This window comes from Cladophialophora carrionii, assembly GCF_000365165.1.
Source record: "Cladophialophora carrionii CBS 160.54 unplaced genomic scaffold supercont1.9, whole genome shotgun sequence".
Classification (NCBI taxonomy): Eukaryota; Fungi; Ascomycota; class Eurotiomycetes; order Chaetothyriales; family Herpotrichiellaceae; genus Cladophialophora; species Cladophialophora carrionii.
Window position 1 is genome coordinate 478,634 of NW_008481834.1, and position 24,050 is coordinate 502,683.

Sequence of the window (24,050 nt, forward strand, 5' to 3'; positions counted from 1 at the left end):
TCATTATCCAGAAACTCTGGCACCGCTTGATGCTGGCTGCCCCGAATCTCGTCTATCCCTTTCCAAAACTGTGTCTGACACTTCAATCGTTGTCAGCGTTTCCAATTCGATCGTCCTCAGACAAGAAAGTCCGAATTGATTCAAGAGACCCTGCCGAAGAATCATCCATTGACTGAAATTCACTGCTCAGCAGCGCATCTGATAACACCATCACCGGCCCCTCTTTGCGCCTCGCCCTGACGACGACCGCCCTTCCCCGCCACCTCGTCGATGCGGGTTATTCGAGCCAGGCGCATTTGGCACCACGCGCAGACCGGGCACTCCTTTGAGTCCCATCTTGCCTATGGTGGACTTTTCCAGCGCGGGCACCTCAGCACAATCTAGACCTCGGAGCGCGAACTGATTCGCCTCGGTCACCAGTTCGGCAGTCGACACTCGCAATTGCTTCATGAACGTCTTGTAGTAGCCCAGCCATGCTTGATAAACTTTGGCCTTGTTGTCCATCGCGGCCAAAGCAGGCTCGATATCCTCGATACTATACGTAAGCGTTGAGGGGTATTCTTGCATCTTGATATTCTTCAATTGATGCAAGAAGCCTTTCTCGAGCTCACTCAGTACCAGGACGCCTCGGCCTTCAGCACCTGCGCGAGCTGTACGTCCGAGCCGATGGATGTACGTCTCCCTGTCGGCCGGCAGACCAACCTGAAATACATGGGAGACGCCTGGAAAGTCCATACCTCGAGCGATGACATCCGTGGCGACGCAAATCCCATTTGTTGCTTTTCGGAACTCGTCCGTGGTTCGGGTCCGCTTGCTCTGCGTCATTCGAGAATGCAGGACCGAGACGCTCGGAAGTGTACCAGTCGATGCAAGAATGTGGCCGTAGAAGTCAGCATGAGCTGCTGTGGGAGCAAACACGATGGCCTTGAACGCATCTGCTGAAGCGAGCTCGGCTTCGACCACGGCGACCGTAGCAGGGGCAAGGTCGCTCATGCTTGGAGTCAAGACAACATATTGATCAACACGTTCATGGGTGGCTGCTTCACCTTCCGGAATTGTCGAGATGAACTCATAGTCCTTCTTCAAGAAGAGATGCGCAACTTTCTGCACTTGATCGTCAATTGTGGCCGAGAACAGCATGGACTGCCTAGGAAGTTGCTTCGGCAGATAGTTCAAGATCCTCTTGATGTCTGGTAGAAAGCCCATATCTAGCATTCTGTCCGCCTCATCAAGTACAAGAGTCTGGAGCGAGCCCAACATCCGTTGGACCTCCTCTTCGCCGAGATGATCCAAAAGTCTGCCCGGAGTAGCAATTAGAATGTCACACCCTCTGAGAATAGTCCTTTCCTCGGCAACCTTGTTGGTCCCTCCTATGGAAGTGGCTACCCGATACTGCGGGAGTCGTTGAAGCACTTTCTTGGCCTCGGTTGCGATCTGTAGTGCAAGCTCTCTTGTCGGGCAGAGAACCAGTGCGGACAAACGTGGACTGTGGTTTCGCAGGATGGTGTCCACAGCAGGAAGGAGAAAAGCCAGAGTTTTGCCTGTCCCTGTCTTTGCCTGCGCCAAACAATCTTTCCCCTGAAGCAGGTATTCTAGTGTGGCAGCCTGCACCGGCATCATGTGGTCAAAGCCGAGATCATTGGTTAGAGTGTCGATTATGGTAGGGTTTAGGAGATTCTTGTTGCGGAGGTCTCCGAATCGAGGAGTGTCTTGCGGAATCTCGATGGACGGTGGTGGAGGGTCTGGAGGTATCGAGGCAAAAACGTCCACTTGGCCGTCACTCAGATCGACATTCTGAGGCTTGTGGCGGTCCCCGCGCGCTTTACGTGCGAAATGGCCTCTACTACGACCCATGGCAGTTGAGCTGGCGAGGGTGGTGTGTTGCGGAAAAGATGGCGTGTAGCAGCGGTGCTGGAGAATATGTACGCAGACTCTGTATGGACCACGTCTCGGAGGTAGAATATTCAAGGAGAAGATAAAGGGCTTGCGCATCTTCTCATGGCAGGCTCTTCTAGAAAACTCAAGTTTGCCTGTCCTCACCAGTCGTTCACTCAAATTTCACGAGACGCGATTTCAGACGCGAATTTTCCCAGCATAAATGACGTCATCAGCACAAATAATTTCCCATGTTCGTGCTAGTCCTTGCAGCGTGTAGAAATCACGAAATACATCACTGCTCACCTTGTCATCGACCATGTCGCTGTTTTGAGTCTGCACTGGCCTAAAGCGCCCGTGATGATACGATTGAATGACCTGTCAACTCGCTCGGAGCTGAACACTGAGGACATTCAGCCCCAATCAAGCTTGAACCATGTCATGTTTCGTTGATACCATGGCCATTCATCTGTGTGGCCTCGTTCCAAACGAGATATAACGAGCAACTCCTCACCAGCACAGCACTTAAGTTGCCATATACTGCTGCTGTATTGCTCTGCTTGAGTCGCATTCGGAAGTCCTCATCACTGTCCATCCTCGGCCACCCTATTCGTGACGATCAACATTAACCATCATGCTCAGTATTCAAAATCATCGTCGACACCTGTCTTTCCCGACTGCTCCTTTTGCAGGACCTCCTGCTTCCTATACATTTCCGCCACCTGCTTGGTTGTTGTCGCTTCGTCCGTCTTCTTGTCATCTCTGCGTTGAATGAACCTAGGAAACCGGAGGCTAATTCCGTTCTTGCCGCCCATCTCTTCGATCGCAGCTCTGTACCGGGGGGAGAGAGTGAGGTCGGCGGTCTTGACTTCCCAGACATAACGTGCCTCGAACCAGACGTCAGGCTGATCATTCTTCGTCGTAGAATGAGAGTAGAATGGCTTGGGCCGGTCGATGACAATCTCAGAGAGCTCTTTATGTAATTCTTCCAGAACCTGCTCCGAGAAGCCAGTCCCGATGTTGCAGACCGTTTCGAATGTTTGCGTGTCTGAGTTATAGGCAGCAAGAAGAAATGCGCCGTACCAGGAAGTGCGCTTGCCTTTGCCATGGTAAGCACCCAAAACCACAAGGTCGAGGGAGTCGCCAACGCCCGACAGATAGTCTTTCTTGACTTTTAGCCAATTGCGCGAGCGTTTCGATGGCTCGTATCCTGACTCCTCGGTGTCAAGCATTTTCACCATCAACCCTTCGCAGGACGCTTTTACGGAATCGTCAAGGAGATGTTGAATCTCTTCAACATCTTTTGCGTCACCGTATTGCGCGAATTGGAATTCACCCTCAACAAGTTGAAAGGCGCTGTGCAAGAGTTCGCGTCTCTCGCGGAGCGACTTCTTCACCAGTGCCTCTCCGTTGTAGAAGAGCATATCGAAAGCAAAGACACAGACCTTTACGGTGACATCGGACGTTTTGACATCTTTCCGTTTGCGGGTCATCAATTGTTGGAAAGGTAGGACCCTTTTGTTCTGAGGGTCCCAAGCCACGGTCTCGCAATCCAGGACGAAACTTTTCGTCGAAGGTTTGATCCACGTATTCAGCTTCTCCAGGATATCAGGGTACTTCTTCGAAAGGTCTTCGGAATTTCTCGAAAAGATGGCAGCCAGACCTTTGAACGCCTTTGGATCTTTGCTCAAGGTATTTTCTGCGGCTGGAAACTCTGAGGCGGCCTCGGGCGCGACGTAGTGGATCTGTGCACGCTCTCCATCGTACTTGTACTCGCAAGTGAAGTCCTTGCCTTCGAATCGGTCCAAGACTTCAGTGATCGACTTGGTCGGTTTTGCAAGCATGGGTTTTAGCGGCACTCCAGGTTGCAGTTTGCACGTCTCGTGCAAGTTGAAAATGCCATGTTCCAACATCGCCGGAATGATGACTTCATAGGATGGTAATTCACTGTAGACGGTCTTCAGAGCAGCTTCCCCTTCTGCTAGCTTCTCGGTGCTGGGGACTTTGCCCGTCTGAGCAGCTTCGTGGGTTACAACAGCCTGCGCCAGGGCGATGATAACTGTCTTTTCGGCGAGACCGAGTCTCAGCTTTCCTTCCAGGAAGCGGACGAGGAATTTGGCTTCGGACGGTCCGCCCTTGTCCTTTTCAATGTCGACATTCTTGCTCGCAGATGAGACATCCGCAGAGGCCATCAATTTGTTGATGGCTCGGACTTTCTGGTCTTGCGAGCCATGCCCCTCCATTTTGGCAATGTCAAGCAGGCCCTGGTGCACCCCTCGGACAGTAAGAGGTTTCGGCTTGAACATCTGACTCTGCTTCGATCTGCTCTTGGCTGCAACTAATCCCAAGTCGCCGATTTTCTTGTGGTCCTCTTTGATGACCGACAACGAGCGTCCGGAGCTCTCTCCAATAGCTTTCATGATGAGCGACTCTCCGATTCCGAGTTCAATACCAGCATAGTCGGCGGCAAGCTTGTTGAGCATTAATTGCACTGTGGGCAGGAGATCCTGCGGCGTCAGGCGCAAAACTTGTTGAAGGAATGCTGAGCAATAGGCAGTGATCTGGAGGCGCTTGGTGGTGAGCTCAATCAACGAGAACGTTGTGCACAGTGCTGCGTAAGGCACAGCTTCGCCAGCTTTCCAGTCCGGATATGGATCTTTTCCTGTGGATGCAATCGTTGCCTGGATCTTGGCCACTTGTTTCTTGTCGACTTTGGGCGTTTCTTCTTCGCTTACAGAAGCCTCCTCCTCCGTCTCCGACACAGGCGTTTTCCCATCTGGCGAATCGACATCTTCCTTGCTAGCTTTAGTCGTCGCAGGTGGCTGCTTTTCTTGTGGAATGTCGGGTTTGTTCTTGGGGTCGATGCTGCTCGCCTTAGCCGATTTCTGGAAACCTGCCTTTGGTGTAGGCGTTCTTCTTCGTCGCTTGACCGGCGGCTGGACATCTTCATCGTCATCTTCTCCTTCTGCTTCTTCGCTCTCAACGCTGCGTCTCTTGTTCTTTTTTCCGGATGAATCCTCGGTGTCCTTCTCACCATTTCTAACAGCGCATGCGTCCTTCATTTCTGTATCTGGTGTGGCATCCTCCTCCTTTTCACCTGACCCGTTGACTGCCGTAGAATCGGTTTTCTGGGCGTTTGATGCATTCTGATTGAAGGATAAGGTAGACTGCGCTTTGGGTTTGGTGCCATCTTGCTTGCTCCCCAGGAATTTTCTGTGAGGTTCAGCAACATTCAGATACCATTATCTTGATGTTCAAGGTCATAACGTACCCAAGTGTCGATTGCCTCACTTGCGGCATGCTGGCTGAACCGAGTACGCAAGCACACCGAAAGCGAGGTCTGAGAGATCGAGCTGATGGCAAAGGAAACGCGATTGCAGAGTTCAGTCGAGAATGTGACTGGCTAAGGGGCCGTCGAGGTAGCCAGAAGAATTGAGAGACAGCTTTAGGTACGACAGGGTGAACACTTTGCATCAATATCATTCGGTTAACACTTCTGCTTGACCACGACTGCTTCAACAGTTCATGCTCAATTAATGGGAACGAAAACGCGTCGCGGCGCGTGGGGTTGTCTACGGGCGGAGGTTTAATGACGTGGAAGACGCGAGCGTGACCTGCGACTGCCTGCGCTTGCCTGCGCTTGCCTGCCGTACACTCTGATGTACTCGACAAGCAGTGCACAAGAAAAGAATACTGGGTACCTCGGTGCCTGGAGCTGCCTGGGCTGGAGAGTATAAGTACCTCAACTGCAGTCCCTTGGACCTGATTGATACGCGGTGGGCTCGATGGGTTGGTCGGATTCTCTGTACTCCGTACTCTCGCTGACTAAGTGTCGCGTGCTGCAAGCCAGGCTTTGCTGACCGCACGGGCCAGGAAGAGGATCGCTGAAGTAAGAAGTAATTATATAAAGCTCAGACTAAACCCTCTTCTGAACTTTGCTGTTTCGTGTTCAATGCATCATTTATTAGCTATCAGCCCCGTGCCTTGCGAGGCCTATTAAGGCAAGAGCTTTATGCGCCCGCTACAAGTACTGTGTGTTATCCGTGAAATCCGTGAATGCATCAGCTGGCATCTTGCTTGTTCATGACCAAGCCAATCGTGATGAACCGTCGTCCCGCGATTGTCCCTTTTCGCTTGGAAGCGATGATGCATACTTGCGCCATTCGAACAGGGGTATCAACAGCTCATTTTGAAACAAATAGAAAAATGTCGTCAACCCTCCGAACCGACCCTATGTGTGAAGTGCCATCTGTTCACAGCATCATTATGGCAGCAAGACCTGCGACGCCGGCAAGGCCATGGATACCAGCTGTGGCGATGGGCATAGCGGCTCCCGTGGGGCTGGATCCAGCGGAGGAAACAGCAGAGCCGGCTGCACTGGTTGCACTGGCAAGGCGTGACGATGCAGAGCTGGCAAGTGACGATGCAGAAGCTTGAGCGGATGAACCAGCACCTGATGCGGCAGACGAGGCAGACGCGACTTCGGACGAGAGAGAGCTTGCGACAGAAGAAGCCGAGGCGCTTGCGGCGGACGCGGCAGAAGACGCACTGCCAGAAGCGCCGGAAACAGCCGAAGAAGCAGAAGCCTGCGGCAGGTTAGCATCGAGTGGTATGCATGGTAGAAAATGGGTTTACTCACCCCTGCACCAGCTGCGCCGAAGATGGTGGAAGTGCCAACGGCGGTGGTGAATGTGCTGCCATCACTGTTGGTTCCTGTTGAGAAGAGAGTCTCCGTTGAAATGGGAGTGGAAGAGCCACCATTTCCGCCTGCGCCACCTGCACCATAGATGGTCGACTCGCCGACAGCGGTAGTGATGGTGCTGCCACCAGAGGTGATGGTCGAGAAGGTTGTCTCAGTCGAGATTGGAGTCGATCCACCAGAGGCAGAGTCCGAGCCGGCGCCGGCACCAGAGGCACTGGCAGGACCACCAGAAGCAGTCATGGCAGAAGTAGCCGAGAGGGTACCAACAGAGCTTCCAGCACTGGAGGCAGAGGAGGCCGCTGGCAATAGTCAGTATCTTGTGCCCACCCTTTCCACGTTATTGCCAAATACTAACCATTGGCGCAGTATTGATTGCCGTACGCTGTGATAGCAGAGAGATCGGTACCAGGTGGGCAGGATTCTTGGGAACAATCGCGAAGTCCGAAGCCGAAGTTTTCGCTGGTGCAGAGGCAGATGATGTCGCCGGCAGCGCAGCCAAGCGAGGAGACCAGTGCGGGAGCGACCATGTTATTGAAGCAAACTTGCTGGAGAAGAGGTCAGTACGGTGGGAGGAAGCTGTTGTGCGCTTCGAGGTACTTACACCGCATTGTGGCAGGTCTGCAAGGTTCTGAGCGAGACCAACGCTGACAAGGGCAGCGGCGGCGACGAAGGTCTTCATGGCTGAGGAGAGGATGAGTGTGAGAGTTACGCGTCGTAAAGGGTGCAATCAGTAAGAGGATGCACTGTACGTGGCTTTGGAAGTGTAACTCCTGGGGGAGACGGAAGTCCAAGGAATGTGGAAGGGGAAGAGGATGTGTAGTGCTCAAGAAGATGAGATGGTTCTCCTGTGGTTGAGGTGACAGGAAGGTGGAAGTGAGAAGCTTTTGAACTGTAAGTGGGAAGTGATGGTCCACGGAACGGTTGCTCGACTGGCAGCCGCAGGAGTGACGGGAAAGTGGGGACTGGTGTTGTCACTGGCGAGCAAGAGCTGTGGAATTACTTTTTCCTGCAGGTGGTGAGCGGCAGTGGGAAGCTTCGAGCCAGGAACCAACTTTCCCAGATTAATACCTTCCGGGAATCGGGCTGGAGCAGACGTTGGTGATTGGGCTCATGAGGAAAGGGGATGCTCTCGCCAAACCTTAACATTGCAGGAGCTCTGAGCTTCGCCTTGGATCGGCCTTTCATATGCATCCTGCGTTGCACAGACTTGACTTCCAGGGAGCTAGAGGCTGTAGAGCAGCCAGGGGCAGCGCCGCGGCCTTGGACTTTCCTCCAGCCGCTCTGCACGACTCCAGCCACAGGGAAGCAAGCTGTGCGAGCTGGGTCCTGCTAAAGGACCTACTGTCCGAAGAGGCGCGTATGCGCGTGGAGATCGTCACGAATAGTCTATGCTCAAAGCTCTCTAGCACGATTCGATTCGAGCTGAAAAGCCGCTCGAGATCTCAGCGGTCAGCACCCAATCGTCAACCCACTCAAGCTGCGAAATCCTGTTTCGGGCACCCCAACGAACGTCTTGCTGGCTACAGCTCTACTTTCGGTGAGGACTCCTGTTGTACCTCGTACATGCCTGATGTAATTATTTGATTATTGTCCAGTATGCCAGTCCTACTTGCCACAGTCCACTCTGGCTTTAGAAATGTGACCCTAGCCTCCTCGCATTCTGTCCGACCAAAACCTGAAGCGAAAACCTGGGGCAACACGAACCGAGAACTGTGGGCACCCAGAAAATTGGGAAATTGGCCTGTGCTTGGCCCACAGTGACGCAGTTGCCAGAGGATGGAAGCACAGCACCAGCTCCGAGGCACACCATCAGATCTTTGTGGACGAGGATTTACGCTCTACGCCAGCATTCGTAAGGCCACCAGCTCCAAAAGCCGCTTATCGGCACTACTTATGTCTCGTCAGCGACCAGCTACTCCGGATACTGTGTCCAGCCATTAATCCGGAGCTGGACGGAGTTTGCACACCACTGGCAGTTGTTGGAGTTGTTGACAAAGGGACAGGGACGCGCACGCCGCGACCTGCAGACGAGGTCACGGAGCAAGGCACACCAAGCCGGAAAGCTGCGTGGCATGAGACAAGCATTGAGCCAGTCGTTGCGAGGCCAAACAGTGGCTATCGCACGACTAGCGTGGCAACGCCCGTTACGTCCCGTCGCCTGCTAGCCGCTGGTAGTGACGGGTGCAAACGCCACATCAGCCAGGCACCACAGGCACAACCGAGAGAAAGTGCTTGCAGCAACAGCGCAACCCACCCAACCCCAGCAGGCTACGTCGTGCATTCGCCGAGGTTCGGGCAGCGCGGACAAATCCAGCCTTGAAATCCTTGTTGCGTCATCAGGTTCAGCTGGACTGTCTCGCCGCATCTCGATCGATTCGACACACTTCCTCTTTTGCTGAAGCAGCTCCAGGTTGGGAGCACCAGCTGACTCGGGATCGAAATTGTGCCCACATCAACCTCAAACATTGGTGGTGAGTTTGTGCGCTTCCCGCTCGGCTGCTTGCCGTGTCAAATTTCCCGATTTGATTGCTTGCCAAGGTCACCCAACGAGTCCAGCCTCTCCGCACTCACCCTTTGGTCACCACTAGCTTGTGACGCAAAGGTTTACTCCTGTGTCAATTACGATCAAACTGAACGTCCTCCGTTATTTTGCGTCGAAAGACAACGAGAGCCACTCGCGTTGATATTAATCTTGAGGTATGCCGCGCTGCATTGGCAGCGAATAGCGGATGCAAAATCCGGCTGTCCCCACCCAACAACTCACCATACTGACTCCAAAGTTTATGTTCATACTGCCTACAATTCCTTTTACACGTTCTCGCCCTGCTCTTGCGGCAGTTTTCGCGAAGTACAAGACCCAAGCTGGGTCTAGGCGGCACCAATTTTGGGTGGACAATGCACTCGCTATAGAGGACGCCGGGGGGTTGCAATCATCTATCTCTGACCCAATTTCGGGAACATGCCATCTGCAAGATACTTATTCAATATCTGCTCCGGGAACTCCGGCGACAGCTTTTCCAGATATCGTTGAGTCCGGCCGCATGTTGGTCACGTCTCGCAGCTTGCCTGTCATGAGCTTTGAAATTCAGGTAGGCAAACGCTGCCGAAGAGAGCTTCAGAAGGGGCCACCGTACCCATGCATGTGTGCTGTGAAAGCATAGTCGCACTCGGATTTCTTGCTCAAATAAGTCTCGTGAATCGAGACTGCACAGCGGTACACCTCCTCTGAGGCAGTCGCAGGCAACCAGAGGAGAGGTGGTTGATTTCAGCCATGAGACGGCAAATAGGAAAGTAGCGTGCCAATGATCGTTGGAAGGCAATTCTATTTGACTCGAGGACCGAAGTGTCGACGCCGGTGGTCTTTCAGTAGGACAGTATCTTTCCTGCGGTCCAACTCTTTATTTCTTGAGGTGAGTTCAACCTGCTGCCGAGCCTTGTCCAGCTCCTGTTGTCAGCTCCGGGCAAACGGCAAGGGACATTTATGATTACACAAAAGACGAGCTGGCGACGGTTGACCGATCGGTCCGCTATGGTCTCGTAGCAACAGTACAGTAACCCGTACTTGTCAGTAGGAGTCGTGAAAGCGAGATGCGCGAGGCCAGGGAGGGAGGGGAGGCTCAACGGTAGGGTTATGTGCAGCCACATTCTTGGCACGCCACACGAAGCCAGTGGCTGTGCTTGTCACTGTCACTTTCTGGCCGATTCTTAATGTCGACCGGTCGATCAACCGCGGATCATCACCTTCAGGCATTGCCAGCATACCTGCAATGTCGCCAATGCTAGACAGGCTCAAATTTCGAATTTGTCGCCTCATATGACCAATCAACTGGCACAATGACTCAATCGCGTCAACAAGCCTTTCAACAAGTAAAGCCTCCTCGGCCTCTCCACTACTACCATCCCAGGCTGACCAAGCGTAGCTGCGTCCTCCATGCGTCGAGCTCAGCTCTGTCGCACTCAAGTTCAAGGCGAATCAGGCCTCGGCGAAGGCTGTCCTTCTGGCGCTGGAGCGGGTTCACCATACTCTGCAGCTACTTGGAAATGAGAATCTCCTCGACGAGAAGTTAGCAGAGTATGCCTTCTTCCCTCTCACCCACATCTTCAATCAATCCCAGCGCTTGTCTTTCCGGAGTCTGGAGCTGGCCGTCAGGTGCGTGCAAGTCCTGGTCTCGAAAGGATGGCGGGAGAAGTTGGTCCCGGAGATGGCAAAGCAGCTGCTCATTCTCATGGGCTTGCTCGTCTCGAGAAACCCCAAACAACAGGTCGAACCCCCAGCAGATGAACTTAAAGTGGCCGCGTTTGAGTGTATGTCGAGCCTCGTCCGTCAAGGCTCTTCTGCGGCATCCGATTTCCTGCCGGGTGTTGGCGACAACAACATCGTCGACCAATTAGTTTATCAGCTGCTCGAGGCACTGACAGATGCGTCTTCTGAGCTCGTCCAAATCAGCGCTGCTCATGCTCTTCTTGAAATACAGCGTGCCATCAAAGACAAAGCCTTGATAGCCAGCCTTTTACCTCGAACTGTCTCCACTTTGGTCAAGGTCCTTAGACCTAGCACCCAAGCCAAACGAACGAGGAAGGTCCTTGTAGCTTACTTGCAACTTTTGACCGAGATCTTGAGAAGGGTTCTTGCCGACGAGGTCATCGGTCAAAACCTGGCCGAGGTAGGCGCTACCCCGTCATCGAAGACGTGGGGTCTAGACGGTGGTGTGGTCCTTGACAGATCCTGGCTGGATGCCACGACTCCTCAAATCGACCTGGCGTTGGTCCAGGTAGTCAAACTCAGGACGCATGACGGTTCTGATGTGGCTGACGCGCTTCTCGACCTCTGTTTGACAGTGATCGATGACTGTTCGCAGACTCTCGCTCGCTCGGTACCTCTCATGATCGACACGCTGGCAGTTCTTTGCGATTCATCCAAAGACTCGAAGGCTAATGCAGCACTGAAGCATCTGATAACATCGAGACCCGAGCTGGCAGATGTCCTCAGTGCCAAGTTTTACGACTGGACACAAACCTTGCCAAGGGTAATGCAAGGCAACGATGACAAGCCCAAGCAGCAGTTACTTAAGCGAGTCGCAACATCCTTTAACGCGCTTACAGACACTTCAAATATGCCTAGTGAAGCGACATCTCGAGTTACATCTGTGTTGATTGACACAGTTGACGCCGCCATTGGCTCGAGTACCAAAAAGTCGGAACTTATCAGCGAAGCTGCACAGATCCCAGCAACTGAGCTCATCCAACAATCTCGAGGACTGGAAGGACAGTTCCTGCCCGTTCTTCTAGGTCACCAGAGCCAGGCATCCTCCAAAGAGGAATTGGGACACCTGATTGCCTCCCTCAAGACACATCCCTTCAGTCAGCAAATTATACGCGGTCTCGTCGATCATCTACATGATTCTGACATCAACAGGAAGCTATCAGCTGCCTGGCTCGCCCTGCAATTCCTGAATCCGAACGAAAGTCAGGCGTTCGATGTGATGGCATTAATCGAGGACGATTTCTCCGCGTCGGATCTGTCAGTTTCCCGTCCCTTCCTCATATCTGATTTATACTCAAACACCCTACCTTTCGTGACGGAATACCCCGACACGATTCATGAAGAAGGCACAGATTGGCGACTTGTTGCCCTGTCGCTGGAGAGTCTGGTGCTGCAGGCGTCTCAGCTCGGTCGATCGTACCGTCCTGAGCTCATGGAGACATTGTTTCCACTACTGACCCTGTTGGGCTCCCACAATGCACTGCTCCAGCAGCATGCCATGACGGCTTTGAATATCCTGGCCACCGCCTGTGAGTATGACTCCGTGGCTTACATGCTTGTCGATAACGTGGACTACTTGGTCAACGCGGTTGCCCTCCGGCTCAATGCTTTTGACGTTTCAAGGACTAGTCTTCAGGTCATCGCAATGATGATTCGCCTGTGCGGTGCTAGACTCTTACCGCACCTTGACGACCTGATTGGCAGCATCTTTAGCGCACTTGATAGTTTCCATGGCTACCCCGACCTCGTCGAGCAGCTGTTCGATGTCCTCCGGATGGTCGTAACGGAGAGTTCGAAGTCTTCCGATGTCCTTACCATAGAAGCCGGCCAGATGCCCGCAATTCGGAAGGACAACAAAACCCATGTGTCGTGCCTGGATGACATCCTTGGTGACTTGAGGACCAGAAGAAAGAGGAAGAACAGGTCTGATGAAGAGGAAGATCTCGTGACAACGACACCTCACCGGCCGTGGACCACGTCCCAGGACGGTCCTGCTGATGCAGAGCAAAACAATCCCGAAGGTGTCGAAGAGACCGGTGATGATGACCTGCCGCTAGATCATACCGACAAGAAAGAGGAAGCCAAAATATCGAAGTCGCACCAGCTTCTGCTGAACATTGCGCAATCCACAGTGCCTCATTTGTCCTCACCCTCACCCAAGGTCCGCCTCACTCTGCTGCAGCTGTTGCAAGATGTATGTCCAATACTCGCACCCCATGAGAACACATTTCTGCCTTTGGTCAATTTGATCTGGCCGGCAGTTGTGGCGAGGCTTCTTACCACGAACGACGGAGCTGCCAACGATGCACCTTTCAACGTCAGGGCTGCAGCTACCACAATTGGGGCCATCTGCCATGCCGCGGGAGATTTCATGGCCAGCCGGATCGAAGATATCTTCACGGAGCTTGAAACTCTCTTCACCAGGACCCATTCGAGCGTGGCAGGACCGGTGAAGAGCCCCAAGCCAGTAGCGCTGCTCAATGTCCCCAGAGGATCACTGTCCACCCCCATGAACAGTTCTAGGGTCCCAAGTCACGGAAGCGTAACGACAGGTGCTCAGTCTGCTATTTCTCCTTCTCTAGATAGCCCCAGGACTTCCAAGGGGCAGATCCTGGAAGCCCTCGTCGACTTGCTGGTCACCATTCTTCGAAACGTCCGGCTTTCCGACGACAACGGAGACAGAGTCTTCCAGCTCCTGGTTCCTTTCAAGCATAGGGAACCAGTGCGAGACGCGCTGCTAGAGTTCAATGAGGACGCTGTCTGGCTGATGGAATATCATCCAAGCCGACCAGGTTCGGGCTGCAAATCCGGCGCCCCCAACAAGGTTTGAGCCATGAGGGAAATATGCAGTGACAAAGAAATGTCGAGCAAGCTCTGGTCGCAAGGAACTACAAGCCACTTCGCAAGTCACTATTCTGATGTTCTTGTCGGTAGGCAGCAGCATTTTGTGTTTTCGCGACCGGGGATTGGATTTTCCCAATACGGGCATTTCCGACCTCCGGAGTTAAGGGGGGTCTGCAAATGGTCGAAGTCCCGGACAAAGCTCACGACGCTATGTAGCCCAGACGGGACAAGGTTGCGAGACGCCAAACTTACCTGGCAATGAGATATTTTGTGCGCGCCTCTAGAGATCTGGAGATGGTCGGGTCCAAGCGAGCAGGGGCAGAGATACATAAAGCATGGAGGAGCGCCATTGACTGAAGCAGCTCTTCCATTCTGCTGCCAACATACGGACATCTACATCCCTCGAACGACTATCAGAACAACGAGAATTGTGCCAAAGAATCTCCATCATATCTCAGCCCCCATCCGTCTTTGACTCTGCAGAGCGCAGTCCCTCGTCCGACACGATGCCGGGAATCGTCCAGTTCTTGCGCGGCCAGTTTTCTACACCGCCAATGCCTCAGGTCGACCTTACGGGGAGATGTATGTTGGTGACGGGCGCCAATACTGGGCTTGGCCTCGATGCCGCCCGACTACTGGCCCGGTTGAATTGCACCACCATCGTGCTCGCCTGTCGAAGTTTTGCGAAGGGAGAAAAGGCCAAGGAAGCCGTCCTGCAGTCCCTACCTACCGGTAGCAAACAACCGACAATCGTCGCGCTTGAGATCGATCTGACCTCGTTCTCGAGTGTGGTCGCCTTTGCTGAACGTTGCAAGGACCTCCCAAGGCTCGACGCCGCCGTACTCAATGCGGGAGTCGACTTGCAAGAATTCAGCTTGGCAGAGGGATATGAGACGACAATTACTGTGAACGTGATCTCGACATTCCTCCTGGCCACCTTGCTCCTCCCTATCCTGCGTTCGTCCGCAAAGCGATATAACATCACTCCACACATTGCCATCGTCGGGTCGGCGGTGCATTTCTGGGCCAACGACAAAGATATTACCACTCCCGCCGACGGCCAAATCCTCCGAACCCTATCAGATCCGAAGAAGGCGGACATGAAAGGGCGTTACTACCTCAGCAAGTTACCGGTCATGCTGCTCGTGAAATACTTGGCGACGGTGTTGACGAAGTCGGCTGAGGAAGATTCCCACGACAAGCCACTGGTCATCATCAACAACGTCGCCCCCGGCTTTTGCAGAACCGACCTGTTTCGTACTCATGAGGACGTTGTGCTCAAGGTCATGTACAAGACGATTGGCAGAGAAAGTGAGCACGGGGCGCGCACGTTGGTGCATGGCGCGGTTGCTGGGCAGGAATCCCATGGGCAGTATCTCAGCGAATGCCAGGTCAAGAAGTACAGTGCGTTTGTCAGGAGCGCCGAGGGTGATCGAACTGCACAGAGGCTCTGGCAGGAGTTGAGCTCCCTCTACGAGGGGATCAAGCCTGGGTGTACGCAGGCGTGGTGATGGACACCAGCGATGGCGATTGGAGGGGATGAATGAGCATTGATTGTGTTGATGTGCGAGAGTCCACCGAGTGCTTGTCCGGTCCTGAGCGCTGTAATATGATACTTATGCCCGTCACTCAGTCACTTGGCGGGGGGCCCGACGGGGAAAGTGGCACTTTACCGCTTGGAGACTGTACTATGTAATTGTACTGTATGTACGTAGTGTGTATGCTGTGGGGTTGATTTCTGTGTCTACTATCTATGTAGTCAAGCTCGAGTTTGGTCTTCATCGTGCATTGAATCGTGGTCCTGTCATTCCTGTCGATGTGTTGTATGTGCAATTTCCGCTGATCAAATCCACACGTCGCGCTTGGGTTCCAATGCCACAGCGCGATCACCATCACCATCACCATCACCTTCAATAGAGTACGGTACGTCTGTATCTGATAGACCCCGACCTTCGCCACTTGACACATGCAAGCCATCCGCAGTTGTGAAGCCTCTGGGACCTGAGATCGGACGTCGCCAGAATGTCCGACTTCTTCTCTCTAACTCACAAGTTCCGCGCCAACCTCGACGGCCAACAGGCTGGAGTCGACGCCAAGTTGAGGAGGCGCAATCGGCAGCCTCTCTCGTGCGCGCCCTGTCGACTGAAGAAGCTGAGATGCGACAGAGGACATCCATGCGAGACGTGTGTCAAACGGGCCAACCAAGCCAACTGCACATATGGCAAACTCGCTCCCGCGAGGGCTTCCGATGCCGCGGCCAGGAGCGCGAAACGAGGACGAGCTCAAGAGCGGCTCGGACGCCTGGAACAACTTGTCATGCAGATGGTTGACACCTCAAACGGCTCGAAGCCTGATCACGAGTCCGACACTGGCACCAGCACCAACTCCTCAAGCGACAACGACGCGACGGCGATCAGGACCGGGATTGCAAAGGACGGCCATCTACAGTATGGGTCCGCCGAGTCTCGCTACGTCGGGTCAACCCACTGGTCTGCTATACTGGAAAGCCTCCAGGAACTCAAGTCTGCGCTCGCCGGCACTACCACCGCCGCAGGAGACCAGGCTCCTGGCGCCGAGCTGGATGAGCCCGACGATGTCGAACCGCAGGATACGGACAGTCTCTTCGGCCCAGCCAGCCACGTCTCTATCGCCCAGGTCCTGGCTCAAGCCCTTCCGCCGCGATTACAGGTCGATCGGCGCCTTTCCACCTACTTCAACAGCCGCTATCTCGTCATACCGTTGATCCACACGCAACAGTTTCAACGGCAATACGAACAGTTCTGGCGGACACCGCTCGAGACCCCGCCTCTCTGGATCTCCATCCTGTTTTCCATCTGCTGCTTGTCCGCCAGCCTGTCCGAGGTCGTTGGCTCCGAGCCGACGACGCCGGAGGATCAGCTCAGTCCACGTGTGAGCTTCCTGCATGCGGCGTGCCAATGTCTTCGGCTCGGCGGCTTCACGCGACCGAAGCGCTTCGTCGTCGAAGCTCTCGGCCTGTATGCTCTATGCAAGTATGTGTCAACGCTGGACCCATCTGGGGATGTTGGCGTCATCTTCTCCATCGCGGTGCGCCTGGCCTATCGCTCAGGTTATCACCGCGATCCGTCCCAATTCCCTCATATCTCTGTGTTTGACGGTGAAATGCGACGGAGAACCTGGGCCATGTGCCGGCAGTTCGATCTCATGGTGTCCTTCCAACTGGGCCTGCCGAGTCAAATCCCGCCCGACAGCTGGGACACGATGAACCCTGGCAACCTGCTCGACACGGACTTCGACGAGGACACGAAAGTGGCACCGCCGTCCAGGCCCGAAACCGAAGCCACACAGCTCCTGTATTTCATCGTCAAGTCGCGCTTGATGACCACGTTTGGCAAAGTCTGCGCGCACGCGCTTTCCTTTCGCCCCGACAACTATGCCCAGCAAGTCATGGATCTGGACCGAGAAGTCCGCGCCACGTACGCGACGGTGCCGAATGTGCTGCACATCAAGCCCATGTCCCAGTCCTTTGCCGACCCGAGCTACCTCACAATGGTGCGCACGAACTGCGAGTTTCTGTACCAGAAGTCGCTCCTGGTGTTGCACCGAAAGTACATGACTCAAGGCACGCACCCGGCGTCGACGCAGGCGTGCACCGACGCCGCCATCGCCATCACCAGACACATGCTCGACTTGCACAAGGAGTTCAAGCCGGGTGGCCAACTATTCAACGATAGGTGGATGCTCGGTTCGTTCACCATGAACGACTTCTACCTCGCCGGCATGGTCTTGTGTCTGGCAGTGAGCATGTGGAAGAAAGCCAATCCCGGGATCGACATCAACGCCGACGAGAAGATGAGAGAGCAGTACATTCTACTCAAGGAGTCTTTCGCCATCTGCGAGGAGTTGAGTCCGACGAGTACCGAAGCGAGACGCGTGGCGGCTGTGTTGCGCCAGGTCCTAGGCGAGAAGAGAGACGAAATAGCCTCTTCGACGGGAGGATCTTTTGGTCCAGGCACCGGTCCCGGCACCGGCACGAGCATCAGCACCAGCACCAGCAGCAGGACTTCCAACCCCTTCGCGCAGCCCGGACAGTTCATGCCATCGGCAATGTTCCCGATGCAGTACGACTTTAGCTTGGCCTCTCCAACGGTGCCAGACGGACCACGAGGACGAGGACAGGGGCAAGGCGAGGGATATGGCCTCCACGAGAACCTATCCAACTCGTCAGACGCGGTGGACTCGACTTACTTTGCCGCCTCGAACGACAGTACCAGTGCCGGTGTGGGAAAAGACCCCTTCCAGAACCTCATGCCAGGCATCAACAACCCTGTGCCCCTCGGCGGGAATTCATTCCTGAGCTTCTTTCCCTTCAGCCCGGCGTCCTACGCAGGCGGTGCTGGCTCCAGCGCCACATCGAATCCCATGCCAAATGCAGCCGCAGCCGCAGCCGCAGCCGCAGTCGCAGCAGCGCCCAATGCCGCTGATCCGCAGCCTTTCGACCCCGGTCCGACCATGGACATTGACTGGCCTCTCCTCGATCAATGGATGGCCCTCCCCAACACTGTCGACATGCTCCCCTTCCACGACGGCACAGGCGACCTCACCCAAGCGTCCGCGTCATCTTCCGGTATGTTCCCAGATCAGGAGCAGGACCGACGGAACAGATTAGGGAACGGGGACGGGAGCAGGATCCAGAGTGGGAACGGGACACGAAGCTGGAATGAGAACGACAACGACAACTCTCCCTCCAACGAAAACGGAACCGAAACCGGACCCCTCGATACCGCATATCCGCCTCTCACGGACGCGCAGACAATGACCACCGCCGCTCAACCACTCACGCAGGCGGCCACAGAGTGGATGAGCACGCCGTATCCGTTTTCAGGCAGAGACGCGACATCGACATCGACATCGACATCGGAATCGTCTGGGAGTGATAAGCACCCCAAAGGCGAGACTGGACTGATGACAGGTCGGCGGATCATGAGTTTGGGTTTGAGACGATGGCCGGGGGACGATGCCGCACGGACACAGACAGGGGGACGGGAACGATACTCTGGGTATTGATGGACGTGCTTGCATCGTACCAGATCCTGTACCATGGTATGCCCGTCCTCGTACTCGTATGTACCGGTGTGGCATCTAGAAGGTACCTAGGGTATACTGTGAGAGATAGGTAGGTATACGAGTCATACTCAGTAATCGTAGAACTTTGTCTACCCTACCCTACCCTACCCTACCCTGCGCGTTGTCTCGTTCATGCAAGCGAGAGAGGGACCATTTGATCACGACATCTGGCATTGGATGGCTATGCTAGACCTTTATCCTGTACGTCAACTTACGTCTTCTCACCTTTTAAGCCGTTAATATATCCTGTATTCCGCTCTGTCCCTTGTACTACACAGATCTCACGTTAATATTTGACGTTGAAGAATCATGTTTGATTCCAGAGGCGGGCCTATATGAATTGCACCCCTGAGGCCTGTGCTTGTGATGTGCTTGTGCTTGACGCCATGTGTCCATTCCATCCGATATCTGGGTATCATATTGTATCTTTTCGTATCGTATCATCTCGTGCCTACCTCATCATACCGGACGTACCAAGTTATACCATGCCATGCCATGCTCATCTCATCTGCATGGCATGTTTCCCCCTAGGACACCCACACGCCGCCACGCCTTCCAACGCCTTGCAGTGCCAATGCCACCAAAAAAAAAAAAAAAACAGGACGATGAGTTACATGCTGTGGGCAAGACTGCTGACCGTACCTCTGCCATCGCCACCGCCATTGCCGTTGCCAATACGGATAACGCCACATGCACCCTCGCCAATGCTATTATTTCAAGGCTCCCGCTTGACAGCACCCTGCATGCGCTTCCGTTCCTCGTCCCTGGCCTTCCACGCACTCCTGATGTCGGCGGCATGGTCGAGCAGATCCTGCTCGGTGACGTGGCTCTGGATGCTCCGGATCACGCTCTTGTACACCTTGATATGATTGGACTGGTCCTTGTCATGCCGGAAACGATGGTATCGCCACCTCTGCTCGTCGTCCTTGGCGGCCTCGACGATGATGTCCTGCAAGGGGTGGCCAAACGTCTTCCACTCGTCGTACTCGTGCGGCTCGACGTACAGGTCGTCAATGTACGAGTACTCGTTGGAGCCGTGGTGGATGTACAGGCAGAAGCGCGAGGGGAAGGCGTAGTAATCCGGCTGGGCCGACCGGTCCGGGTCGTCGGCGTCGGGCTCCACCATGGGCCACTCGATGTGCAGGAGGAAGTCGACCGTGTTCTCCGAGGGCGGCTTCCACTTGAGGATGTGCTCGTCGGTGCCGGTCTTGTAGGGGGTGTTGCGGCACGTGAAGATCAGGCCGTCGTTGCCGTGCAGCTGCTTGACTTTGGGGATGATCTCCTTGAACATCTTCTCGAGCCCGTAGCTGAACTCGGTCGCCTTGTCCTCGAGCACGAACGGCCGCGGCCGGTCCGGCTGCTGCCTGTACATCTCCTTGTAGGGCCCCAGGACGTGCGACTTGAAGTAGGCGAGCCGCTTGTCCAGCGGCCGCTGCATGAGCACCTGCTTGTCGAGCACCAGGCAGTCAAAGACCAAAAACTTGATCACGGGGGGGCGGTCCGGGTAGCGGTCCTCGACCAGCTCGCCGTCGAGGATGGTGTCGGTGTGGAAGCGCTCAAAGGTCTTGTCCTCGTGGTGCGGGAAGTGCAGGTACGGCACGAACCAGTAGTCGTTCTTCCGGTCGATCAGGTAGTGGATGTCGTGCTCGCCCTCGCGCGTCAGGTACATCAGGTACCGCAGCCCGTCCGTCTTCTCGCACACGTAGTAGTCCTGCGTCTTGAGCTCCTGGATGTGTTCGGCCGAGAAGGACACGGGTTGCGCGCCGGGGAACGAGAGGTTGCGCCCGCGGCCCAGCAGCTGCGCGACCTCGCGCTGGAACTCTTCCTGCAGGCCTGGCGTGCGGCCGGCCCAGATGCCACCTATGCGCTCGAGGAGAGGGTTCGCCTCGGGGCCCTTGATATCGGGGGCGGCGGCGGCGTGCCCGTCCATGGCTGCGCAGGTAGGGGTAGTTTGTGATTACAAGTGAATCGGAGTAGATCTGAGAACGGCAGGGGATGCAGGAAGGGATTGAAGTAGCAGATAAAAGCACGTCGATGCTCGCCAAGACCAGATTCCCTCATGATGGGGAGGGGGAGGAGGAGGAGGAGGAGGAGGCAGCCGAGTCTCCATCCCCAACTTCACTGATACCTCACTCGTACGGGCGTCCTGACTCGACACGACACCTCGAGAACTCCTACAGGCTATCGCATGTCTGAATGATCGCAGTATACACATCTCATCTACACACATTCTCACCATGGCGACAGACGGGTCACCCGGTTCGTATCGTCCCCGTGACATTCCCTCGAAGATGAGATGCACGGCGACTAACATTTCCCATCACAGCCTCGTCCCCCTCCCTCCTCAGCGCAACCACCTACAAACCCAGCAAAGCGATCAAGAAGGCACCCAAGGCGCAACTAAAGAAGATCACCGTGAATAAGGAGGCGCAGGTCAACGGTTGGTACTGGTCGTCGTGTGACCGATGGCCTCTGTTAAGAGTATCTAGGTATTAAACATGTCGGCGACGCGCCCTCTCCCGAACTCCCCAAGTTCGAAGGCGACACCATGGCCAACTTCCCCGCCGGCCACCCGGAGAGCCTCGAGACGCTCGTCTGCAAGCACTGCAAGAAGTCGATCCTCCAGCGCACCGCCAAGGACCATATCGCTCTATGTCTAAAGTCCAAGCAGGACAAGGCGCGGAAGAAGAAGGAGGCACGAGAAGCCGCACAGCGAGCCAAAGAGCGCGCCGAGAAAATCGACGACGATGATGATGACGACGATGACATCCGAGGACCGGGCAGGAAGGACGCGGCCAACGGCGGCGACGACGATGGTACCAAGAAGGGCAAGAAACGCAAGGCCGAGGGCGACGAGGACAAGGAACCCAAGAAGAAGAAGAGAAGGGAAGATCCCAAATCCAAGGCGGCCAAGCCCAAGGGGCCCGTCGACGTGGAGAAACAGTGCGGCGTCACGCTTCCCAACGGCGTTCAGTGTGCGAGGAGTCTCACATGCAAAAGCCACAGTATGGGAGCCAAGCGGGCTGTGCCTGGGAGGAGTCTCCCCTACGACATGCTGCTGGCGGCATACCAGAAGAAGAATCAGGCCCGGCAGCAAAAGGCCGCGATTGACGCCAACGCTCCGGCTCTCTTCGAAGACGATATGGATCCCACGCTCAACGGGCCCGTCGACTCGGACGAAGAGAAAGACTCGGTCATGACTGCCATCTCCCGAAGCCTTGCACGACCACAACCCCTGGTCACGCGCGAACTGTTTCCCATCAGGCGCAAGTATCCGCTCATTCGGCTAAAGGAGATGTTGTCCAACGCCATGAGTGGAAACCGAAACGGTACCAGCATATTCAGCGTGCCTTTGGAGAGTGCTCGAAGCGCTGTCCCGCAGTCGGCCATCAACGAGACCTTTCCTTCATCGACTGTGTCGGCTTCACCCGCTTTGACGGGGATTGGCATGGCTCAGCCGGGGCTCAAGGTGCCTCTCAGGAAGTCTTCGATCGACGTGGCTTAGATGCCGTCCAACTTTATACCCGTTGATCTCTAGTATTGTAGCAGGAGATGTCCCTGCGACGCACAAACATGCCCGGACACGGCTGTCTAGCTTCGCAAAGTCGCTCATTCGCACTTCCTGAAGCACAAACTCGAATTCGTCCCGCCGAACCCAAAGCTATTGGTCAGCGCGACAGTGATTTGGGTCTGTTGGGCTTCATTGGCAACATAATTGCAGTCGAAGTCTTCGGTCTTGGAGACCAGGTTTATTGTCGGGGGCATCACGTTCTGCCACAGATTCATGTTATTATTACGACACCCATATATTTCCCGTCCACGTCCGCACACAGGAAGGACAGGGCGAATGAATGAAACATACCTCATGAACAGCCAAAACTGTAAAAAGGGCCTCCACCGCGCCAGCAGCGCCCAGGAGATGTCCTATTGCGCCTTTCGTGCTGCTCACGTTGATTTCTTTTGCAGCGGCTTTGCCATGTTCACTCAGCATGAGCGTCTTGATCGCCTTGTTTTCGGCTTGGTCTCCCAGCGGCGTTGACGTTGCGTGTGCGTTGATGTAATCCACCTTCGAAGGGGGGATCCGCGCCTGTTTGAGCGCCCTCTTCATCGCGAGAAGGGCACCGCCGCCCTCCTCCAGTGGTGCAGTCAAGTGGTGCGCGTCGGCGGAATTACCGTAGCCGATGAGTTCGGCGTAGATGCGCGCCCCACGGGTTTTGGCGTGTTCGAGTTCCTGCGGCATCTATCAACACGTGTTTCTGGTTTACTGTTTCTCACGAGAATGCTGCTTTGCTTGCGCGAAGGCAGACCTACCTCGAGCACCAGACACGCGGCCCCTTCGCCAATCACAAAGCCCGCCCTCTCTTTATCGAACGGCCGCGAGCTCTTTCCCGGCTCGTCGTTGAACGCTGTCACCAGACTCCTCGACCTGGCAAACCCTCCGATCGCAAGCGGGTGGATACAACTCTCCGCGCCGCCCGCGATCATGACGTCCGCTTCTCCGGCCTGGATAAACCTTGCCGCATCGCCTATGGAGTGTGCTCCCGTGGTGCAAGCTGTCGTGACCGCATGGTTTGGACCTCGCAGACCGTAGCGCATGGAAATATGTCCAGCGCCGAGGTTGATGAGCAGCCGTGGCACAAACAGGGGGTGGATCTTGCGATAGTTGTGACCCTGGGCGTAGGCGAGCGACGTGTCGTACAGGTCCGCGAGGTTTCCTATGCCCGACCCGAGCGTCACGCCGGCCATTTCGGGATCCAGACCGTTGCCATCCTTGAAACCCGCGTCTTGAAATGCTTCCTCGGCGGCGGCGAGGGCGTATTGTGCGAATTGGGCGGTCTGGCGGATTTCCGTGGGGGAGAGGTGGTCTTCTGCCCTCCACGGCCCGTCTTCAGCTGTCCGGGGAACCAGACCGGCGACTTGACTTGGCAGGGATCTGAACTCGTCGCCGAGGTGGCGGGTTGAGACGATGCCGCAGTGGCCGTCGAGGAGGCGAGCCCACGTTCTTCGCACCCCAACTCCGAGCGGCGTGACGGCGCCCAATCCTGTCACCACGACTCTCCTCATTGTCCGGCGGGCTCCACCTCACATGTGCGAGAAACAGATGTCAGTTGCGAGGAGAACAGTATCAGTCGCGTCTTTGGTGATTCCTTGAAGCACGCGAAACTTAGAGCCTTGCACGCCGAGTCTTCCACCAATCAAAGTGGCTGATCGGTAGCCGGAGATCCCCGCTCTGCTCTGATTCGTCGCTGCTCTCTACGC

At 55.2% G+C, this 24,050-nt stretch overlaps 9 protein-coding genes across 9 annotated transcripts; 4 read left to right on the top strand and 5 right to left on the bottom strand.

The window, feature by feature from the left end:
* Positions 1 to 210: 210 nt before the first annotated feature.
* On the bottom strand, positions 211 to 1,854 carry G647_09254 (uncharacterized protein; the record flags this gene model as incomplete). The annotated part of the gene is made up of 1 exon (XM_008733557.1): positions 211 to 1,854. The coding sequence occupies one exon, from the start codon at positions 1,852 to 1,854 to the stop codon at positions 211 to 213; it is 1,644 nt and encodes a 547-aa protein (XP_008731779.1).
* A 659-nt stretch (positions 1,855 to 2,513) lies between these two features.
* Positions 2,514 to 5,175, bottom strand: G647_09255 (uncharacterized protein; the record flags this gene model as incomplete). Its single annotated transcript, XM_008733558.1, has 2 exons — positions 2,514 to 5,088; positions 5,147 to 5,175. The coding sequence occupies 2 exons, from the start codon at positions 5,173 to 5,175 to the stop codon at positions 2,514 to 2,516; spliced, it is 2,604 nt and encodes an 867-aa protein (XP_008731780.1).
* A 953-nt stretch (positions 5,176 to 6,128) lies between these two features.
* G647_09256 (uncharacterized protein) lies at positions 6,129 to 7,256 on the bottom strand (the record flags this gene model as incomplete). The annotated part of the gene is made up of 4 exons (XM_008733559.1): positions 6,129 to 6,461; positions 6,515 to 6,876; positions 6,933 to 7,122; positions 7,179 to 7,256. The coding sequence occupies 4 exons, from the start codon at positions 7,254 to 7,256 to the stop codon at positions 6,129 to 6,131; spliced, it is 963 nt and encodes a 320-aa protein (XP_008731781.1).
* Positions 7,257 to 10,411: 3,155 nt separating this feature from the next.
* Positions 10,412 to 13,671, top strand: G647_09257 (uncharacterized protein; the record flags this gene model as incomplete). The annotated part of the gene is made up of 2 exons (XM_008733560.1): positions 10,412 to 10,444; positions 10,498 to 13,671. 2 exons carry the CDS (start codon positions 10,412 to 10,414, stop codon positions 13,669 to 13,671), a joined length of 3,207 nt encoding a protein of 1,068 aa, XP_008731782.1.
* Positions 13,672 to 14,191: 520 nt separating this feature from the next.
* G647_09258 (uncharacterized protein) lies at positions 14,192 to 15,196 on the top strand (the record flags this gene model as incomplete). Its single annotated transcript, XM_008733561.1, has 1 exon — positions 14,192 to 15,196. The coding sequence occupies one exon, from the start codon at positions 14,192 to 14,194 to the stop codon at positions 15,194 to 15,196; it is 1,005 nt and encodes a 334-aa protein (XP_008731783.1).
* A 511-nt stretch (positions 15,197 to 15,707) lies between these two features.
* On the top strand, positions 15,708 to 18,731 carry G647_09259 (uncharacterized protein; the record flags this gene model as incomplete). Its single annotated transcript, XM_008733562.1, has 1 exon — positions 15,708 to 18,731. One exon carries the CDS (start codon positions 15,708 to 15,710, stop codon positions 18,729 to 18,731), a length of 3,024 nt encoding a protein of 1,007 aa, XP_008731784.1.
* Positions 18,732 to 19,506: 775 nt separating this feature from the next.
* Positions 19,507 to 20,721, bottom strand: G647_09260 (uncharacterized protein; the record flags this gene model as incomplete). Its single annotated transcript, XM_008733563.1, has 1 exon — positions 19,507 to 20,721. The coding sequence occupies one exon, from the start codon at positions 20,719 to 20,721 to the stop codon at positions 19,507 to 19,509; it is 1,215 nt and encodes a 404-aa protein (XP_008731785.1).
* A 307-nt stretch (positions 20,722 to 21,028) lies between these two features.
* G647_09261 (uncharacterized protein) lies at positions 21,029 to 22,296 on the top strand (the record flags this gene model as incomplete). Its single annotated transcript, XM_008733564.1, has 3 exons — positions 21,029 to 21,050; positions 21,118 to 21,231; positions 21,281 to 22,296. 3 exons carry the CDS (start codon positions 21,029 to 21,031, stop codon positions 22,294 to 22,296), a joined length of 1,152 nt encoding a protein of 383 aa, XP_008731786.1.
* A 104-nt stretch (positions 22,297 to 22,400) lies between these two features.
* Positions 22,401 to 23,855, bottom strand: G647_09262 (beta-ketoacyl-acyl-carrier-protein synthase II; the record flags this gene model as incomplete). Its single annotated transcript, XM_008733565.1, has 3 exons — positions 22,401 to 22,562; positions 22,654 to 23,022; positions 23,103 to 23,855. 3 exons carry the CDS (start codon positions 23,853 to 23,855, stop codon positions 22,401 to 22,403), a joined length of 1,284 nt encoding a protein of 427 aa, XP_008731787.1.
* Positions 23,856 to 24,050: the final 195 nt, after the last annotated feature.